This window comes from Solanum tuberosum, unplaced genomic scaffold (genome assembly GCF_000226075.1).
Source record: "Solanum tuberosum cultivar DM 1-3 516 R44 unplaced genomic scaffold, SolTub_3.0 scf00801, whole genome shotgun sequence".
NCBI lineage: Eukaryota > Viridiplantae > Streptophyta > Magnoliopsida > Solanales > Solanaceae > Solanum > Solanum tuberosum.
The window spans coordinates 37065-59530 of NW_006239770.1; the positions used below are offsets into that span (position 1 = coordinate 37065).

Genomic DNA, 22466 nt, shown 5'->3' on the forward strand with positions numbered 1-22466 from the left:
ATAATTAATTAAATTTTTTTATTTTATCCTTACCATTAATATATATATGACTCTTTTGAAGTTTGAACAATTCTGAATGCTAGGTATTTCTATAGTACTCTATGTATATTTTTTCTGATTTCCTTTTTTTTACATTGATATGAACAAAAGACAAAATTGTTAAGTTAATCAATCTAATATGAGATAGAAGGCATATTAAGGATAGTATTAACTTGATATCCCAACAATTTCACTACAAGTATGTTACATTATTACTATATAATTTCTTAATACAATAATTTATAAACACATAAATATTTTTAACATATATTTTAAATCACAAGTTTTGTTTAAAAAAATTCGTATTCAATCAAATAAATAAATTAAAAAGGCAAATTTTATATTTATTATGATAAATTATTGGGAGTGATATCATTATTATAAATAATTGCATGCAGGATATCGTGTAGCAAATAGATGAGACATATATCATAAAAGCATCTGAATGGCAGCCTCAGATTCATGAAGCCTCTCACTCGTAAATATGCAGCCACTATTGAATCAATCGAGTATACGCATGATGCCGTCATCGTAAATAATTTTCACATATTTTTATTTATCAAATCAAAATTTTAATTTTATATTTTTTAAAAAGATATGTTCAATTTCTGGTTAATATTTGAGCCACGAATTTCACTAAAGAGTTCAAATTTATACGGAGCTTCTCTATCAAATCCTGCAGATTTTACATGTATAATAAGTTTTAAAAAACTCTGAATAAGGGATCGATATCATATAAATATCCCTACTTGAATGCGGCTCACCAATGCTGGAGAGTGTCAAAAAATATTTACGTCGACACAATTTCCTAGATAACATGATGATCATATTGAAAAAAATGATGGTAAAAAAAAAGGAAGTCTGTATAAAGGACTGAACAAGCACGTCATTGCCCGGTATTGTACTATTTATCTCAAATAAAACGGTTGAAATATATATCAGTGGAATGACCTGAGATCTTTATACTTGACTCAAATTGTCAACTAGACTCTTCTACTCATGACTTTGCCAATTGAACACTTAATTAAACTCAATGAAACATAATATTTTAAATCCCTCTGACCGTTGACCAATCTTATGTGGCAACTTTAATAGTCGAGGTGGAACAAACGTGTGATCTCACACGTTAAAGTAGCGTAAACAGAAAAAAAAATGAGACTAAAACTAATTAAAAGAAAAGAAAAAATAAATAGAAAGACAAATTTTCTTTTCCCCATTTTCTTTTGAGTAAATTTTAGGTTTAGCAAACATAAAAATCATATTTGTATGCTATAGCTATAGTTTGTATAATTTTTGTATAAATCGCTAGGAGCCTCTCATTTGTATAAATCGTTGGCAGCCTCTCGTTTCTATAAATCGTTGGCAGCCTCTCAATTCAATTTTATGTGTTTGTATATCTGCATAAAATTTGATTTTTTGTAATTTGTATAATTTGTGTTTGTATAAAGCAAGAAAGAGAGAAATGCAAAAGAGAACTGGGCAGGGGAAGATCTGTATTTGTATAATTATAAGTGTATAGGACGAAAATATATGTATTTGTATTTGTATATACAGTTTTCTCTCGCTTTATACAAACACAAACACATTTTATACATTTGTGTTTGTATAAAGAGAGAGGTGAGGGAGAGATTGGCGAGCGAGAAATAGAGAGTGGCGAGCGAGAAATCTGGGGAGACTGGCGAATGACAACTGTTTGCTACAGGTTACAATTAAATCAAACTGTAGTTATAACATTTAATTTGAATTAATATTTGATATTTTATACAATTTTTCCTTTTCTTTTCTTTCCTACCCAACACCACTATCGTTTCCCCCCGTCCCACCTAGTCCCCATTTTTCTTTCTTGCACTCTTTCCCCATTTTTATAATCTTTAATATGTTTGCAAAAGTATTTCAGAAATTCTTTTCTAGAAGTAGTTGCTTCAGTCTTTGTGAGATAAAAATATATGAAGAGAAGCTATTGAGGGAATGGGGAGGGGTAATTTATAGGAGGCTAGGTGATATAGATCTGATTATTTTGGAGAGTGAAGAATGATTATTGTATGTCTTTGTAAAATTAAGTGGCACATGTATATATATTAAAACATATTAAGATATTTTAGTGTGGTTCATTGAAATTAATGGAGGAAATTAATAGATTCACAATGGTTCAAGTGGTGGATGAAGACCTTGGTAAAAAAAAATATGACGAAAAGTTATGAACGATGAAAACTTGGAGAACAATGATCATTTTTAGTTATTTAAGGTAGTGATAATCAATAAGGAATACGGATGTAAGATGGCAATGGTGTCTTTGGTGGAAAAAATGGAGGGAGATGGTCAAGGATAAAGTTAGTGTGAGGAAGAAACGGAGTGAAAAAGAAAAAAAATGAAATTTTTAAGTAAAGTAAAAAATAAGTGAAAAGAAAAAAATTAAAATTTCTTAAAATAAAGAAAAAATAAGTGACGTGTCACTAAAAGTCTGATGTGGATCATGACATGTCATTTTCATTGTGTGTTTGACGTGCACGTGAAGTCAAAAAGGTTTTAAAAGATTGTGTTTCATTGAGTTGAATTGTTCAGTTGGCAAAATCATGAGCAGAAGGGTCCAGTTGACAATTCGAGCCAAGTATAGGGTCTCCTAAGTCATTTCGCCATATATATTTAATTATTAAAAAGTTTAAGTTATTACACAACATGAAATTTCTATACGCAATCATGTCATCTTTACCTATTATAATTAAGTAACTTATCTTATTTTCAAAGTTATAAAAATTATATTCTAAGTAGATTTACGTGGAATATCATTTTGGTCACATTATAGACATTGACAGTATTGTATATGATTTAAGCTACTCTCTCTAAATTTGAATAGTAAATAATGAAGAGGTGATTTATTTTCTAAGCAAAGAAATGCATATAATTAAGTTTTACTTTTAAAATTAAAATATAAAATTTAAATAAAATAAAATAAAAATCTTAATGTACAAGGAGTTGTCAATAAAATGGTCTGTTTTTTTGACGATATGGAGATGGTTTGTGATGATGATTTATAGAATTAATATCTTAAAAGATTAATTAATTTATCTTCAAAAATTAATTAAATTGATTTTTTTAAAGCGAAACAAGACTAATAAAAATGAACAAAGAAGTAGCATCCTGGAGAATTACAGTAAGGCGCTCCAAAAGACGACTATGTTAGCTTCCATTCATTTAAATTGGAAGAATTATTTTCAACTTTCAATAATGATAATAATAATAATAATAACAATAATAATAATAATAATAATAATAAAAACAACTACTCGAAATGAATATATATTATAATAAGATAACAGCCACTTTGTAGCTATGAAAGTAAATGACAACCATAGTTTATTATTACTATTATTTTAAAAGTTATGAGTGGCATGAATGATGAAATCCTCGTGAGTCCCTCACTCAAAACCCCCTTTTTTAATCATATATTATACCTATAGACAGAAACTAATAAATTTCACACTCATCGTAATAAATACTATATAGTAGCTGCGGCCAGTGTATATACTTAAAAAATACATAACAAATATTAGATAATAATGTTGTGAAATGTAACAATTTTCCCCTTGTAGTCGTAAAATTATTTTTTTGTTATCCACTTCAATTTGTTTGGACGTTTTGTACTGTACAAATGGCATATCCAGCTCACTAGAGATAATTTGTGTTTGGGCCGTGATCCAGTTTAAATGGACTCTACACATATTTTGACGAGGAAAATTTTCACATATAGCCACTCATAATAACTTAATTAGGCTCTATAGTTATATTTTGATAATTACGATTCGTAGCTACATGTTAGGGGAGAAGGGAGGCGAGCGAGATTGGGAGAGGGAGGAGAGAGGGCAATAATTTGTATCTTTCGCATCTCGTTTGTATAACTCACAGGTACGTTTGTATAATTCGTGTGTATTTTGTGTAGTTGAGTAATACAAATTCTAGAAATTATAAAAGGGCAAATTACAGAAATCACATACTTTTAAGGCAAAATTACAATTTATCCCTTAAAAGTTTATAATTACAGAAATCCCTCAAACGGATACAATAATATAAATGCTGATACATTAATCTGATGCGCAAGATACATTAATCGTTAAGTAAGATACATACATTTTATACATGATACACTAATCTGATGTACATTTTATACATGATACACTAAAAAGTTTATAATTACAGAAATCCCTCAAATTGATACAATAATATAAGCGCTGATACATTAGTCTAATGCGCGAGATACGATACATGATACACTAATCTGATGCGCGAGATACAATAATATAAGCGCTGATACATTAATCTGATGCGCGAGATACACTAATCAGATGCGCGGAAATGAGAGATTTTGGAGATTTGTAAAACTTATAGGTGATAATGGTAATAAGTAAACTAAAATGTGGGATTTCTGTATTTTTTCCTTATAAAAATATGATAAAACTCGAAATAAAGAATTTATACAAACATAAACATATGAACTTTAAACAGTTATACAAATTATATTATACAAATTACATTATATAAGTTATATTATACAAAATACGAAAACTAAACATTTATACAAACTTTAAAAAGTTATACAAAAAAAGATTGAATGTATTTGGTGATAAAACTGAAAAATCAAAAGAAATCACCGTCATATACAAACACAAATCATTATATACAAATACAAATCAAACAAAGAACTGTTAGTTGCGGATTATACAAACATGGCGAATTATACAAACGTGGCTAATTATACAAACTTGAACCCATCCCATGTAATTAATAGCTAATGTTAGTCGCGAATGATAATTACAACATACTATAGCTATGATGACTAATTAAGTAGTATAAGTTTGCTTAATCGCGTAATTTTCCCTTTCAACAAAGCATATCATATACCAAAATACATTTTTATGTTAAATTAAACATTAACATTGAAAAAAAGAGACTTTCTAATTGTTACCATCAAAGTATCTTATATTTTGAAAAAGTTGAATGATACCTCTTTAAGTCTTAAGTGATCATAAAATTGTTAGCTTATGACCACTAATTTAAAATCATGAATCCACCTAAACATAGAGTACTATACTAGCTAGTTTTTATGTGCATAAAAAGGAATGATTTTCATGGGATAAAAATATTTGCACAGTTTAATTTTATAACGTAATTATAAGTGAATATCTTACTTGACTTATTATATGAGACACATTTTTCTTTTTAATCTATTTATAAACGATTTCTTTGAGCATCCATCCGTGTCAACAAAGGTCTTCAATATAGGCATTAGTTCATTCAGTCAATGATCGGATTTCCTATTATCAGGTTGGATCGTTAATATTAAGTCAGTGATGAATTCGTTATGGAAAATACAAACTTGAATACATTGATTTAACCAGTGGAAATACATTGACGGTATATTAACATTTTTATCATAAAAATTTATCTATAATTATCTTCCAAATGACTTAATTATGTAAACATTACTTTTTTATATCGTCAATACGTAAAACTTAAACAAATTCATACCAAGTAAAGTAGAGAAAATCCCTCTTTTCCTCTCAATGGAACCTCTTTCTCCATCACTCACTTTCTTTCTTCCTCCTACTCTACCGCAATTCATCTCAAGTACTGAGACATGATGGCATGTACTACCATAACACTTAGAAACTCGAAAAAACAAACAAACTTAATGACTCGACGTTTTATCTATAACAATAATGACATCTGCTTCTTCTCAACGTGGCCTAAGCAATCTTCGCAGAACTGTAACTTGGTTATTCATCACATTATTAATCATCTATCTTCTTTACTCTTTTTATTTAATTCTCAATAAAGATTCCCCTGAATGTACCAATTCTTTGTCTTCCTCATCAGAATTATCCACAAAAGAATCAATTTCCACAACATTCCCTCAAACTGAAAATTCGACTTCCCTTTCTGTTCAAGAAAATACAGGGGACCCTGAAACAGGGCTCAAACACATTGTATTTGGGATCGCCGCGTCTACAAATTTGTGGGATAAAAGGAAAGAGTATATTAAATTATGGTGGAGGCCAGGGGAAATGAGAGGTGTTGTTTGGTTAGATAAAAATGTTACAATCAAGAAAAATGAAGATTTGCCTGAAATTCGAATTTCTGAGAACACAACTAAGTTCTTGTACACGAATCGACAGGGGAACAGATCGGCTCTGAGGATATCCAGGGTTGTTTCGGAGACTATAAGGTTGGGACTTAAAAATGTGAGATGGTTCGTAATGGGAGATGATGATACAGTGTTTAATGTCGATAATGTTGTTAGAGTTCTTTCAAAATATGATCATAATCAGTATTATTACATTGGAAGTTCTTCAGAAAGTCATATTCAGAATATTTTTTTCTCATATGCCATGGCTTATGGTGGAGGTGGATTTGCTATTAGTTATCCATTGGCAAAAGAATTGGAGAAAATTCAAGATCGATGCCTTCAACGATATCCTGGATTATACGGTAGTGATGACAGAATTCAAGCTTGTATGGCTGAGCTCGGGGTCCCCCTTACAAGAGAACCTGGATTTCATCAGGTAACCGTCCATTAAAAATGATCACGTAGTCACCTAAAAGATAATTACAGGTAACAGTTCATATAAAAGTGGGATAAGTAACAACAGGTTAAAATACTCTATAGTCAAAATCTTGTTCATAACCAAAGTTTCATGCATTACTAGTTACTAGTACTATGCTACTCCAACATTTAGTCCAGGAGCCATGAATATTATTATAACTATGACTCCCTCTGTTTCAATTTGTTTGACTGACAAAAAGTTTAAATCTAAAGATATGTGCACTGTATAAAAATATTCTTTAATCTTGTGGTCTTAAGCATGCCAAGTGGAAAATTGAAAGTAAAGAGAGACCAGGAAAGGAATGAGACATTCTTTTTTAAACAGACTAAAAAGAAAGTAAGGCTAACAAATTGAAACGGGGGAGTATCATTTTACTGTCACATCTTCAATTAAAAGTACTTCTTACTGGATTTTGACGAATTTTTTTTGTACTGTATAGTATGATGTGTACGGGAATTTGCTAGGCCTATTGGGAGCACATCCTGTAACACCTCTAGTATCAATTCACCATCTTGATGTTGTGGATCCTATAATTCCAAGGATGAGCAGAATTGATGGACTCCAACGCGTTTTTGAATCGATGAAATATGACACTGCCAGCATAATGCAGCAGTCAATCTGCTACGACAAGCAGAAATACTGGTCTATTTCAGTGTCGTGGGGCTACGTGGTTCAGATCACGAGGGGTAATATCTCTCCAAGAGAATTAGAAATGCCCACAAGAACATTTCTCAACTGGTATAAAAGAGCTGATTACACTGCCTATGCATTCAACACTAGGCCCGTGACAAAGCACCCGTGCCAGAAGCCTTTCGTGTACTACATAAGTGCAGCCAAATATGATCGAAGCAAGAATCAGATCGTTGGGATTTACCATCGTCATAGAGAGTCGTACCCTTATTGCAGATGGAAAATTGAGTCACCTGAGAGTATCAATGCAATTGTAGTGTTGAAAAAGCCAGATGATAACCGTTGGCAGAAGGTAAATTTGTTAAAACAACTCCATTTCTGAATATTGATCTGAAAAGGACTATTACTAAGTGGATTTTGTTCTGTTTTGCAGGCAGCAAGAAGGGATTGTTGTAAAGTTCTACCATCAAACAACTCCTATTTGTACATTTGGGTAGGCAATTGCAGAGCAGGCGAAACGAGTGAAATGTAGCTGTTGGAAGGAGGGAGGCTATAGTTTTTTCACTTCCTTCTGTTTTTTTGTATCAATAGATGTTGATTAGGAGAAAGTTGAGATACAGAAGATTCATAGTAATTTTGCAGAAATAGTACTACTACTGTAGAGCCCACACTAGAGTCACGACTAATAGTGGCTAGTATTTGCAATACAAGTTTAACCAACATATATAGATATTCATTCTTTTCACAGCATAAGTCTGTTAACTGCATGAAAAGCTGATTTCCTATCGAAGCACGGTCCAGCAAATGCTCTCAGAAACACTGTTAAAAGATATCGACAGCAGTCAGCAGTATGAAACATCCTTATTAATGATATTGATGTATCCTAATTTTAAAAATCATAACCTTCAAATGTTGATAGTAGTGGATCATTGAAGTGGCCTTGCCTACAACGATCCACTGAAATTTAGACCTTTGTCACTCCGATTCTTAATAAAAAAGAAAAAGAGGAAATGTCAAAATGTTAGTTTTTGGTTCCTATATGTGTATGCCCAGACAGTATGTGTCTGATAAATATATGTGTTTTCAAGTGACTTTGCAATCTTATCAATATCAAAAACTGTAATCCTTAAGTACTCAAAAAGATTATTAGGAACAAAGGGAATAGAGAAATGAAGAGAATGACTTGTAAGTATAGTTGCAATGATCATTAGAAACAACTATTTCTGAATGTTTTCATCATAACAGACATCTGTAACAATCAGTCTCGAGTCTCACACCGACCTTCCTCCAATCAGCCTCGATTACAATGACAGAGCCCAGACACGTGAACCATAGCACCTGATGATTCCTATCTCATCATCTGTTGTGAAAATGTTACATTAAATTTTCAATATGATTTTTCCATTCATTAGCTTAGCTAGCAGAAAGTAGGATTTTTTCCATACATTTATGTGAGATCCATATCTTCCTTCTCTTTTGCATATCGCCAAGCATTTTGTACTACACTGGAATAGCTAGTAGAAAATATATGTGTATTGGCTTTAATTAGTTCTTGCTAACACTTCTAAGCTGATTACTTTTTCTCAGTATATCATAGAAGCATAGAACTTTTACATATTATATATGCTATGCACTGGAGCTTGCATTTGCACCAGATATGCAAAGGAGGCATTTTTATTTATTTTTTATTATTATGTCCAATCTATGATTTTAAAGCTGCATCTGTAGTTTACATATGACACAAAAAAGTTGACAACCACTTCTATTTGTGTGTGTTTCAGTTCTTATTTTAGTCCTCAAGCTTTGTTGTATCATTTCCATCACCACATTACCAGGTTTCTTCATTGTTTATAGATTTCTGAGGAGATTGACTTTTGTATGACTTCCGGATAGGAGGCTCGATTTCAGGGTCATACTTTAAGGAGGCAAGGTAGCTCAAAGCAGTGACGATATCAACAATTGGAGGACGCATATTAGGTTGCTCCTGGACACACATTGCAGCAATTGCAAGAGCTTGGTATAAGCTCCTTATTGGATAGTGACCATCAAGTGCTGGATCTGCCATTTTGTAGAATTTTTTCCTGTCTTTGAATAATGGTCTTGCCTGAAAAAGCAAAATGCATATCAGATAGAGCAACACAATGTTTATCCTTAACAAGTCTGTGTTAAACTGTATTTCTCTAGTCACTCATCAGAACTCTGAACTAGAAGGCACCTGCACATCACTGAGACTATATGCATAGGGTAAGATGCCATTCAAGGACGGTGCAGACAGAACGACATCAAAATTAAAGACACTACCAACCAGTACATGACACCATAATATTTGTACCAAAAGGAAGGATGATTCTGGTAAATGCAAATCGACTCTTCTAAGCAGAAAACTGTAATTTTCCTTTTGATGATGGAGAGATCTCCAAGGGACGTGGGCACAGTTCGAAACTTGGTGGATGAAGGGCCACCCCTTAACCCCTCTCCACTTAAATACCAGACTTTTGTTTGTGAGGAAAAGAACAGACAGAAAACTATATATTTAAAACCACAGACATCCTCCAATCTGATAAACAATGACTAAAGACTTGTTCAAAAAACAATATTGGAAGTAGTTAAGTGACATCCATTTCTTGGATCCATTTAGGTGCAGAAATGAGAATGATGGTTAACTTCAGTAGCTAGGAGGTAAGGATAAATCAGGTCTTACCAGAGCATAACGACAAAAATATATAACATGGCAACAATAAGAGATCAAAGGAACATACCCAAGAAACCAGATTTTGCTCCGCAGCAGATTTTGTATAGTCAATCGCTCTCCTGCCTGTGATTATCTCCAGAAGAACAACCCCAAAGCTGTAGATATCTGACTTGAATGTCAGTTGGCCAGTCATAGCATAATCTGGTGCACAGTATCCATATGTGCCCATCACTCTGGTGGAAACATGGGTCTTGTCTCCACTAGGACCTACTTTAGCCAAGCCAAAATCAGATAACTTAGGGTGGAACTCCTCACCAAGTAGAATATTGGAGCATTTCAGATCACGGTAAATAATTGGAGGATTCATCTTGTCATGTAAATATTCCAGGCCCCTTGCGGCACCTGCAGCTATCTTCATTCTAATGTTCCAATCAAGAGGTTTTTGATTTGGCCAGGGGTCTGCACACATTGAAAGAAACAAAGGAATCGAAAGAAATAAGCATGTTTCTCAGGATGGAGGAAGCTAAGATTGGAATAAAGTAACATGAAAAGTAGGCAATTATAACATACCAAACAAATGGTCTTCCAACGAACCAAGAGACATATACTCATAGACTAATAGCCTCTGATCTCCCTCAGCACAACAACCAATTAGTTTAACAAGATTAGCATGGTCAGCCTTACTTAGTGTCTGTACTTCAACAACAAATTCCCTAACTCCTTGGCATCCATTTGGATCAAGTTGTTTGATGGCTACAATCTGCATTGGAAAAGAAATATAAAAGATAAACAGATTCAGGCCACCAACTATACCTAATGCTAAACCACTCACTTACTTCAAATGACTCTGCAAAGATGGGAGGGGATATAAGTTCATAAAAGGAGGAGAGATATTCAAACAATCCTGTTGTGTATTGAAGACTTTAAGGTAAGGGAGAATGATAAGTATTACGACAAGAATGGCGTCGAGCTGACCTCACCAGTATCCACCAAATGACCTTTATATACTTTGCCAAAACCTCCTTCTCCCAAGAAGTAATCTTCCTTGAAATCTTCTGTTGCAGCTATTAATTGATCGAATTTAAACCTCTGTGCCTTAGCACCACCTGTTTTTCCATCTGTCTGAGGGATGTTACTATAACCTCCATCTTTCTTAGATGTAGATCGGTTTGCAATTTTAGCCTCTTCATTCTTTACAGCTTTAAATTGACTAGCCACCGGCGTAACTACTGAACAAGATAAAAACAAGAGGCACCAAAAGGATGCGAGTTTAAATAAAGGAGGCCTCATTTGAAGGAGGGGAGAAAAGAATGAAAGAGCACATGGATAGTAAACGGCTAAAATACTGATTTCCAGCAAGATACCCAAATTTTGCAGTACGTAAAGAAGCAAACACAGAAAGCAGCAAACACAGAAAGCATCAAAATTTCTGTAAAAATCAAACATATACTTAGAAAAGTTCAAAGAACCAAGAAATGATGTTCTCAAATTGTTGTCAATCTGCTACACTAGACAACACCCTGAATCAGAATATTCAACCTCCTCCTTATCAGTAAAAAAAACTTAATTCTTCCATGAACATCTCAAAAAAACCATCAAAAGTTTCAAACCCCTGTAAATATGAAACAAAGAAAAGAGCCACATAAAAAATGACAGACATAATTTGCTAACGTGAAACCAGGGGATATTAGTAGCTCGGATGGTGGCTACATGAACTTTCACCTTGTTGGTGAGGATTCTATTCGCCCATGTTATAATCCCCTCTCCCATTTCCCCTTCTCCTATAAAAAAAATTCGCAAAAAGAAAAAAGAACCTGAAACGAAATTCAGAGCAGTAAGGAAGACAAGAGGATGTTGCTCAGATGCTACACATCCTCCACCACCAATATTAAGTGTTTGTAGGTTCGAGTCACCAAAAGAGCAAAAAGGTGAGAGTTCCCAAGAATTTAAAAAGAAATTAGCAATTATGTATGTTTGGTACGATGGAAAGTCATTTTTTCTTATGGAAAATTGCCTTAATATACCAAAAACATTTATGGAAAAGAACCATAAAATCTTTCATCAAACCATTATGGCATTATCTATATCCAAAAAGATTTAAAAAATCGTAGATGCATGCAACGATAATAATTCAAGATCCATAAAACAGGACACAAAAACAAAAGTTGGTTTTGGAAAATTCAAAATATGATCAAATTCCAACAACCCCACATTGAAATTTTCCAAATATACAAAAAAAGAACAATCTTTCCAAATCCAAAAAAAAAACCATCAAAATTTCACCAAACCATTTGTAAATAATCCCATTATATAAATACCTTGTTTAGGCAGTGGCTGCTCAACCCTTTTGTATTTATGATTACTACTTGTTTGAAATATCTTTTTCTCTGGTTTCTTCACTGATGTATCTCCATCTCCAGAACAAGGAAAACACCCCATGATTTTAATTTCTTTAACTATATATCAACTCTTACTTTCTTACTAACTATTTTTCTCTTCTTCTTTTTTTCTCAAATAATAAATGATTTAGGAGTTACAAAACTCTCAGTTTTTTTGCCTTAATCTAAAAGAGAGAAAGAAGAGAAAAATGAAGAAAGAGAACACATAGCTTTAACCTTTTTTATACGTCTATTTGTTAAATTAAAAAGAAGCTACTCTTTTTCTGGGGTTTTCTATTTGTGGTGCAAATGTGTAACATAGTTTTTTCTGGTACAGTTGATCCTCAAATTAAATGCCACGTAATAATACCTAGATTTTTTTGGTCAAATCATATTAGAAAGTCACATCAACACATCTCGTCGTCATAGATGACTCATCAAAAATTGCTGTCTCATCGGGGCAGATCCAATGTATCCGTAACGAATTCATATGAATTCAGTATTTTCGATACAAAATATAAATTTATTAAATATAAATATATAACTTTAGTTTTTCAAGTACATAATGAGTTTAATGCTAAGAATCTTCCATCTTAAATATTGAATTCATAAAATTTAATCTTGTGTGACCTCGAGCGTAATCTCCTCAAACTTTAAGAAAAAACAATCGAGCTACTAAAAAATATTTCTAATTAGACAACATCTTGCTTCGAACATAGGAGTTGCTAAGAGTAAAATTCGAGAAAAAGAGCCGATTGTATGGGAAATCCTTCAAGAAGTTATGCAGGGACACCCTGTATTGCTGAATAGAGCACCTACGCTGCATAGATTAGGCATACAGGCATTCCAGCCCGTTTTAGTGGAGGGGCGCGCTATTTGTTTACATCCATTAGTTTGCAAGGGATTCAATGCCGATTTTGATGGAGATCAAATGGCTGTTCATGTACCTTTATCCTTGGAGGCTCAAGTAGAGGCCCGTTTACTTATGTTTTCTCATATGAATCTTTTGTCTCCGGCTATTGGGGATCCCATTTCCGTACCAACGCAAGATATGCTTATTGGACTCTATGTATTAACGAGCGGAAATCATCGAGGTATTTGTGTAAATAGATATAATCCATGTAATCGCAGAAACTATCAAAATCAAAAAAGAAGTGACAATAGTTACTATAAGTATACGAAAGAACCCTTTTTTTCGAATTCCTATGATGCAATTGGGGCTTATCGGCAGAAACGAATCAATTTAGATAGTCCTTTGTGGCTCCGGTGGCGACTAGATCAACGCGTTATTGCTTCAAGAGAAACTCCCATCGAAGTTCACTATGAATCTTTAAAAATTTATAATATAAAGATTAAATTAACTTATTTTAAAATCTACATATATATTTTTCTTTTTAAATGAATTACTAAAAAAATTGTCAAATAAAATAAAAATTATGTATTAGTCTGATGTACAAGGCATCTTGCGTTAACAAGGTCTGAAAAGGATTGCACTACAATAAATATGATATAGACAACCTATGTAGTATGATTTCCTCCATGACTCGACACATAATCTATAAATCACACGAAAATAACTTCAAGACTCATCTTCTCCAATGCGGTTTTCATTTGAGAGATTGTAAACGAGTGGAAATCTGTCAAGTGACCTAAATTGTTTATTATTGTAGGTTAGGTTTTGATGTCATTTTCAGTAACCTTGGCTGAATATTAGGGAAAGGAACAAAATTGAAAGAGAACACAACAAAGAGAGGGAAAAATCAGCATAGAATAAATAACACAAGTCCACCAGCAGAAAAAATAATTTTAAAAAACCAATACGTCAGAATTAAAATTACTCTTCGTGTAGTAGAAAAAAAACAAATAAAACTTGATCATTACCAAAATATGCGTGTTTTATATATTAAACAAATCACATAAAAAAAGAACGGAGCAAGAACAGAAAAATTGCATAAAGTAATTACAAAATTTCTATAAGATAAATATTAAATATATGATTGAATTTGGTTGGATTTGTTTATGGAGTATATAATTAAAAATAAATAAAGTTCACTACCTAATCAAACCACACAATTTGTTTTATTTTATTTTATGATTCGATTTGGTATTTTGGTTTATGTCCAGTACTCCTACTCAAATGAACGTATGCCAGTTTGCACTTTTCTAGTAATTTGTTTTGCCCTCATAATTATTTTTTAACAAAATGTTCTCTACCAACTGTACTTCTTCATTTTCTATTTTGTCAAGAAAGGGACTTGTACATTACTATATTGATGACTAATTTATTAATTATTTTTTTTAAAAAAAAAAAGGTGCGACCCAGCTGTAAAATAAAAATATTGAATTCTGAGAAAGAAATAAAAAGATAAAAATGATATTCAATCAGCTACGTCTCTGGTATAGTCTTGTTCTGTTGATCCACCAAATCCAAATATATATTGACTACTTTAATTTTTCATGACAAGAAAAAACACAAAATGGATGAATATATAACCAAAAACGTTTTCAATTAAAAAAAAAAAAAAAAATATAACCAAAAACGTACAATACATTCGAACCTTTTCATTCTTAATATAATATTAAAAAGTGGATAAAAGTGTTAAGAGACAAATGTTGTAAAATTGGTTTGTGAATTCGCAATTCATAAGTCGCATTTTTCAAACTATGCCCTTAATTTAAACACAAAAGAAGACGATTGTGGGTCACCTAAACAACATACATTAAACTAACTAATATGGATAAATATTATTGAGTGAGGGTTGTAAAGATAGTTGAGCTGGTGCAGCAGGTAGTATCTTAAGGGAGATCAGAGATCGATTTTCTTTGTCAATACCTTCTAAGTTGTTGAGATTGTCAAACCAAACTTGCCTAAATATGATTTATATCTTTCATTTAATTTAAGAATTGTTACATAAAGAGTGTGCACATGAAGGACAGTGATTGCAGATTTTCCGGGGTTTAAAGAAAATATTTTTGAGTTAGACAAAGTGACAAACGATATAGAATGATAGTTGAATTAGGAGAAAACAAAATCGTTTCTTATTTTCTCAACATTTTCACATAATAAAGAAAGGAATTTGATTAGTGTTAATGCTGATTAACTACAAATGAAGTGACAAATAAGAGTGCACGTATAGTTGCGTCGAGTTTACAAATTCCTAATAATCAACATTTTACAGTTGTGATTAAGACTGAAACGAGGTTGATTGTTTTTCTTTTAAAATTGTTAGCAAAGCTAGCTACTGAGCACTAGTCAAACAATTTATGTTGAGAGAATTGTTGCTACTAAATGGAATGTCTTTTCTTATGAAAATGACTTACAAATATAATCAAACTTTTAAATGTAAAAATAGCTATTATTCATATGCTGCGCCATGCATTTTGTTTATTTATTAAGTTGCCGTCTTACGTATTTATAGATTTGAAAGATATTTGTAACACTCCAGATGTCTTATGATTTATTGGTGAATTTATATAATATTATTATCTCCTTCTAAATTTTTCTGACTTTTCTCCGACCAAGATTATAAATTTAGAAGATTTGTCACCCCATAATCTTTTTTTCTTATTTTAAAAGAAAAAACGGAAAAGCAAGACACGAGTCAAAAATCAATTTACTATGTCTAAAAAGGAGTTGGTACCTCCAACTAATTAAAAATAAAATAACATAGCTACCACTTGTTAGGAATTCAAAAAATCTTTTACTGATACAAACCACTTGAGAGCTTTTTATAATCATGGCCAATGAGCTTTGATCTCACTATAGTGAATGTATTCTAATTCTAACCAGCTGCGGCAGTTTGCTGGCGTTGTATACGTATTGTTAATATTAATACTATCTTTGGTCCATTTTATTTGTATTTTTAAGCACCCCTAACAAACAAAAAAATTGAAGCTTTAATCATATAGAGTATTACAATGACATTCTGACAGAAAAAGATATCAAGATCGTTTACAACAAGAAATGATCTGGAGTACGAATCAACTGGAATCTGGGAGTGACATGCTAAAATGTTCATGTACTTTACTCTCAGATTTAAGAATCAGGCATGCAGCACCTGTTTCTTCAACAGGTGCAGAGCTCTCACCAATGTTTTATTGCAATAAGAATAAATTTTAAAAGAAAAAAAAAATCACACGCCAAATAGAGGCATATAAATGTTTATCTGTAAAGCTAGGACGACCACCATCTTCCTCATGGAAATTAGTCCGATTAACATATCTAAGGTAGAAACATGGTGAGAGTTTTACCAGATGTGCATCATGAGATACACTCCTTGCTCAAAATGTAGTCTACTGCTTCTTCCACAGTATCAACAACCTGCACCAAATGAAGATCATGTTTGGGCAATGTGTCCTTAGTGAACATCGTTATACTTGCTTAATGGCGGTCCAGAAATGGACCATACTAGAAATATGTGAGTGGATATCATCCATCCACTTATTAGCTTTACAAATTAATTTTCCAGATCGAGTGGGTGATTGCAGAGGGAATTAAAGAGAAAGCAGTTATGCACTATTGTATAAAGCAAAAAGTAGATGAAGTCATAGGTCAAAGATGTCATTTACTCACCAGATCTGCTGGAAAATCGTCATGATTTTCTTTCCCCTTGAAGACACCAGTTCTTGTCAAAATAGAGAACCAAGTACTTCCAGCCTTAAAGGTAAGATTCAGAATTATATGCGGTTCATGAAATAGCTGAGTAGCAGCTTAAATAAATCAGAGAACAAACCTGTCGAGCTCCTTTGATATCAACAGAGGGATTATCACCAATCATATATAAGGTTTTGAAAAACTGCTTTCTACCGTCAACTTGATGGTTAGTGTGACATGATTGTAGAACATGCATCAGAACTGTCTCCGCATTTTTATATACAGAAGGATTTGGTTTCCCATATGACGTATACTTCAGAGCAGTAGGATGGATACTGCAACAAAAACTACTCTCAGAAGTGCATTACTGCAAGGTGCAGTTTCATTTACATCATCTCTATACCCATCTTACGTATATTTCACGTAATATTAATATTTATGCTGATCTATAATCAGAGCATGATAACGACACTATATGCAAGCTACTTTCTCAATTATCAGATATTATATCAAGTCTCAAGATATTTGGAAATGAGCCTCACGCATTGAAGACGGATTCTACTGCAATTCTGAAAGCACCCATGCCAAGTCGTTCAGATGGAAACAAGGCCTAGAGTGAAAGTTAGATAGCAAAGGTTACATTCTCTATGAATATGTTGAGGAAAGCAAGGACAATCAGATCTATTTAGCATTGGAAAACCTGATAGGCAAGGTCATCATTTGCAAAAAAGAGTGGTGGCTGGTGTGCAATCTCTTTTCCTGGCAGCCCTCCGGTCCTTAGAATGTCACAGAGAACCTAAAATTGAATTCTCTAGTTAAAATTGAAAAACTACAATAGGTGGAGTGAAAGCAAATTTGAGCACATTAATTTCATGTAGTAAGACATGGAGATGCATGCAAATGCACAAAAAAATAAGAAATAAAAGGAACAGACAAGATTTCTGGGAGTTGGATGAATCTGACAGGGACTCCACAGTAAGACTTCACAAATCAAAGGGAAACATAGATGAGGAAATAAAAAATATAAGAAACAAAATTATTGGCCAAATATTAAGTTTCAAAAAAAAAAATATTGGCCAAATATTGAAGGATAAATCTGATTGACAAGTTGTATCTACAAATCACTAATTATAAAGAAGAATACCTGGATGTCCCTGCTCCAATCAACAGAATCACTAACAACAAAGACCGCCGCCACTCTCTGCGAGCATGGATCATTGCTCAAAGCTGTATGCTTAGACTTGCTACTCTGATTACCATCCAGCTTGTCTGTCCATTTTTTGTATTGTGCCAATGGGTCAATGTTGTCAAAACAAGATGCATACTCATCTATGGAGAGAACATTTCTGAAATTTAAAGCATAGTAGTATATCACGTTGAAATTGTTAAGCATTGAGGTTTGCACTCTCAACCTACATCTATAAAGTGCAAAGCCAGGGAGCTTACTTAAAACCATATTCAGACATCACTTCGGCGGGTTCTCCTTTTCCAACAGCAACAATAAGCTCATTCTCAAATCTGTTAACATGGATTTAACTTATTAAAAACAACCAAAGCAAATTTTGATCTTTCAAAGTTGAGATTTCTTATTAACGTAAACAGCTTTAGTTCCAGCAGATAAAGCCTTGTAACCTTATTGTGTCATCCTGCAAATCTGTATCTGTAGTATATACGCTTACACTATAGGCTCTTAACTTTGGTTGTTGTGCCTGTATCTAACACTTCTCAGTTCTCATACGCGATGCACCAACAAACACTCAAGTAGACAAACAATAGGAACTTCAGCACTTTTAGCTTTTGCAAGTCACTAAAATTAATACATAAAATCACTTAATAAATGAGATAAGTATTTTCTGGTTAAGGCATTATTTCATCATTCAAATTGAATATCCATACTAAAACATTTCTGGACACCCAACTCGGGACAGGAGAAAATTTTACGTGCACTTCCTAAGTCAGCTCTAGAAGACTAATTGCATGGATAACCATTTGCTAAGCTTTTTCTTTTCTTTCTTTTATTCAAACAAAACAGCCATTTTTTAAACTGTAGTTATGTTTATTATTCATAAGTGATCAATTTATTAAAGACCTGCTGGTACTTCTATCAACTAAGCTATGTCCTACTTTCAAATATGTGGAGTTGGCATACTGGTAATCAAGCCACATGCTTTTTAGGTGCTTCCGAAGTTTATTGCTATTAATTTCAGTTCAGAAGAAAGCACATCCTTTCGCATAATAATTTGTATAAGAAAATCTGCACATAAGAAATAGCCATCTTTGTTTTCTTCTACTAACTGTTCTTTATTATATTTGAAAGCGGAAAATGGGGAATGAAATCTACCAAACAAAAGATTACCTTCTCATCAACTGTTTGAACGGTGAATGCCCCTGAATAACCTGCAGATCCATTCAAGCAAACAAAATGCACGAGAGACTTTAAGCATGGAGCAAGTAGCACATCATAGGACTACCAACTCATGGAAAGATCCAATTGTTGAAGAGAAAGAGCAGATTATAATCAAGACAATACTAATTTTGGATAATCAGAAAGAACTTCACCACTATGTCTCTCAAAAGTTGTATACCTGTAAAGGTAGGATATTAACATCCAACAAACTTCCCAACTCCTTTGCTCTTTTAGATTCAGGAACACCACCTCCTATTGAATTTAAAAGACCACATTAAGCCCCTTACGTCTGATAAAGTAATAGGCTCTCAAAATGCATGCCTACTACTCCAAAGTCCAGAACAGTAGGTTATAATAACATTGCCTCAATGAGTCATAGAAGGAAAAATGAATCATTCAGATAGGAGAACTAGTCTATGATGAATTAATATTTATTGTGATTCTACTAAGTGAAAGATGCCACTCCACCTATTTGGCATTATTTTTCACTCAATCTCTATCATCAGATCCAATAAAAGAGCTCCATCAATAAACCTAATTCTTTTTTTTAATAAGTTTATCGATAGACCTAGTTCATGTTCACCTGATGCATAAAACACATGAAAAAAGTGCATGTTTTTAAATTTCACTCAATTTTGCTAGGTATAAAAAGTGGAAACCAAAGACAAAATGAATGCAAATGCGAAACCAGCATGGAAGCTGATAGACTTTGGAATGTCCTAATCAAGAGATATTTCTGTAGAAAATCTGGCACTCATCTCCCTATGAAATTAGGAACCAAATACTAACCGATGACATTGGGTTTTATGTAATCATAGAACTGCCAAAACATATTCATTGGGGAGAGAACTAACATCCTATGAGTCATCAATGGTTTAAGGGATATTGGTATCAACAACTTCAACCACCTAAAAAATCTCTTCTACAATCCTAACTTTTCTCATTTCAACAAGGATTCTCATTATTCACAAATTATTGTTACGTATGAGAGTTTGGAAAAAGTAGGCCAGTGAAACCCCAATTAACGTTACAGGACACTACAAGTTTATATACCCCAGTTAATTGAGATAGATATCTTCTAAAGCCATGATCCATCCTACTCCAGAAATTGATAGGTAGAACTTAAATAATTGCATTTACGGCACTGTTACTTTAAGTGGCTAAAGAATGAAGGCACGAAAACCAGTTGCAATGCTACCAAATGGATGTTGAACAAGAACAGGTTACATCAACCACTCACCATTGGTCAAGAATACATAGGGAACCTTCAGAGTACCTGCACAATCAAAAAGCTACTGAAGTTAACCTACCTGATCTGGGCTACCAACAAAAAGTGCCTATATATAGCTCCAAGCCCATAAAAGTATGAATCAGTAGTATTTAGATGGTAATGCTACAACATCACAGAGGAGAGGACAACTTCATATCACAAGATCGATAACATTGTCTAAATGCATGTGATTTCAGATATTTTGTAAGGAAAAATCACTCCAGTGCATATCACTTTCCCCCTTTTGATGGAAATTTTCTACAATTCTTGATAACCGAACATTGAAAAATGACTTTGCTAAGAAATATAGTTTCTTCAAGCATTTTCTATCATGCCAAATACATCAACAATTAAGAAAATATATCAAGCTCGCGGGTAATAAATGGAAAAGAAAAATGAATGTGTGGCTAGAGCTTATTCTGGAATATCATTCTCATTTTCTCTTGCATCAACCTCGACACCTTATAAGATCATGAATATTACTAAAGTCTCTTTTAGAGGAGCTAAAACAAAATAAAGAATAAAAAAATTGAACATTTATCCATCCTACCTCTTTATTTTCCCACATCCAGTACACATTTTACCTTAAACATATAAACAGATTGTTATCTCGGCATTTTCATAATAAGTAGGCACCTACAATTCCTAAGTTGTAGCTAATAAAATTCTTAATTTCATTTTCATTATCTCTTGTGACAAACATTATATAATCACAATATTCTATTAGAAAGATAAACTAAATGTGATAGTCGAAACGACATCGTACCGGAATCATCATAGAAGCGTTTGAGAGCTCGAGGAGAGCCGCCGATAGGGTTACTGCCGCGGAGCAAAACGCCATCAATGTCGAACGCGACGCCGAATGAAGCTCTGCATCAAGAGATTATAGATTCTCATAAAAACTATAGCAAAAACACATGTACTAATAAGAGATAGAGATAAATTAAGTACGGATTGGAAGAGGAGTGAAGTTGACGATAGAAGAAAGCCAAAGATAGTGAAGGAGTAGCTGTGCTTCGAATCTGCGAAGAAGAGAGCTTTCTTCTTAAAATCTGAAGAATTTTCATCCTCTCTTTTTGATCGTCTAATCCCCTTTGTCCTGAATCTTTTCAACAATAAAACCCGATTGGTTTATTGGACTTGTATTTCACTTTCTCAAACTTTTGTGGTTTCCGCAAAAAAATTCATATAAATTATAAAAAGTGTTTTGCAATGAGTCGTGATTGAGCCTTATATTAAGCCATGAAATTATTTTTTTATTACTTTAAAATTATTAACTTCACTTGAAAAATCGCAAACTACCTATCGTATTAAAGTCAATTGCAAAATTATAAATTTTATTAGTGAAATTCAATTTTCTGTAAAAATAAAATTAAAACAAACTTGTATTTCAAGTAAATTAGATTTAGTTTTAATATATTATCATGACTTATAATTGTGGTCCATTCAATAAAAAGGGCTTGCCCAACTTTAATTTTTTTTAAAAATCATGAATAAAAAATTAGCAACGAGTGTCATATGAAAATCCCTTGCTTCAAAATGATTTATGTTGCTGATTAAAGTGACCGAACTTCAAAACATTATAGCAAAGTCTATAATTTTTATCAATCACATAGATAAAGGGCGTGTTTTTATATTATAGAGCTTGTTTTCTCAATTTTCATTAAGAAATTATTAACATTGAAAAACATCATATATTATTGTAAAAACAGGATAAACAACTTTAAAGTTTGAAATATGTTATACTTGTAGAGAAACAAATGGAGTATCACATTATTTTTTTTGTTTTTTGAAACAAATATCACATCAATATCCAAATATAAATAATGATATGAAATGAAATCAATCATATATATT

General features: G+C 32.7%; 3 protein-coding genes across 3 annotated transcripts; 1 reads left to right on the plus strand and 2 right to left on the minus strand.

The window, feature by feature from the left end:
• Window positions 1-5753: 5753 nt before the first annotated feature.
• On the plus strand, window positions 5754-7804 carry LOC102595998 (uncharacterized). Its single transcript, XM_006367598.2, has 3 exons — window positions 5754-6596; window positions 7078-7620; window positions 7702-7804. The coding sequence occupies exons 1-3, from the start codon at window positions 5754-5756 to the stop codon at window positions 7798-7800; spliced, it is 1485 nt and encodes a 494-aa protein (XP_006367660.1). The 3' UTR covers window positions 7801-7804.
• A 584-nt stretch (window positions 7805-8388) lies between these two features.
• LOC102594996 (serine/threonine-protein kinase CDL1) lies at window positions 8389-12587 on the minus strand. Its single transcript, XM_006367595.2, has 5 exons — window positions 12279-12587; window positions 10936-11189; window positions 10531-10720; window positions 10028-10419; window positions 8389-9372 (listed from the first exon to the last, which is right to left on the minus strand). The coding sequence occupies exons 1-5, from the start codon at window positions 12397-12399 to the stop codon at window positions 9097-9099; spliced, it is 1233 nt and encodes a 410-aa protein (XP_006367657.1). The 5' UTR covers window positions 12400-12587; the 3' UTR covers window positions 8389-9096.
• Window positions 12588-16217: 3630 nt separating this feature from the next.
• Window positions 16218-21787, minus strand: LOC102595324 (uncharacterized protein YKR070W). Its single transcript, XM_006367596.2, has 12 exons — window positions 21561-21787; window positions 21376-21479; window positions 20580-20615; window positions 19518-19591; window positions 19289-19329; window positions 18379-18450; window positions 18077-18278; window positions 17633-17728; window positions 17475-17542; window positions 17072-17267; window positions 16912-16995; window positions 16218-16659 (listed from the first exon to the last, which is right to left on the minus strand). Exons 1-12 carry the CDS (start codon window positions 21674-21676, stop codon window positions 16600-16602), a joined length of 1149 nt encoding a protein of 382 aa, XP_006367658.1. The 5' UTR covers window positions 21677-21787; the 3' UTR covers window positions 16218-16599.
• Window positions 21788-22466: the final 679 nt, after the last annotated feature.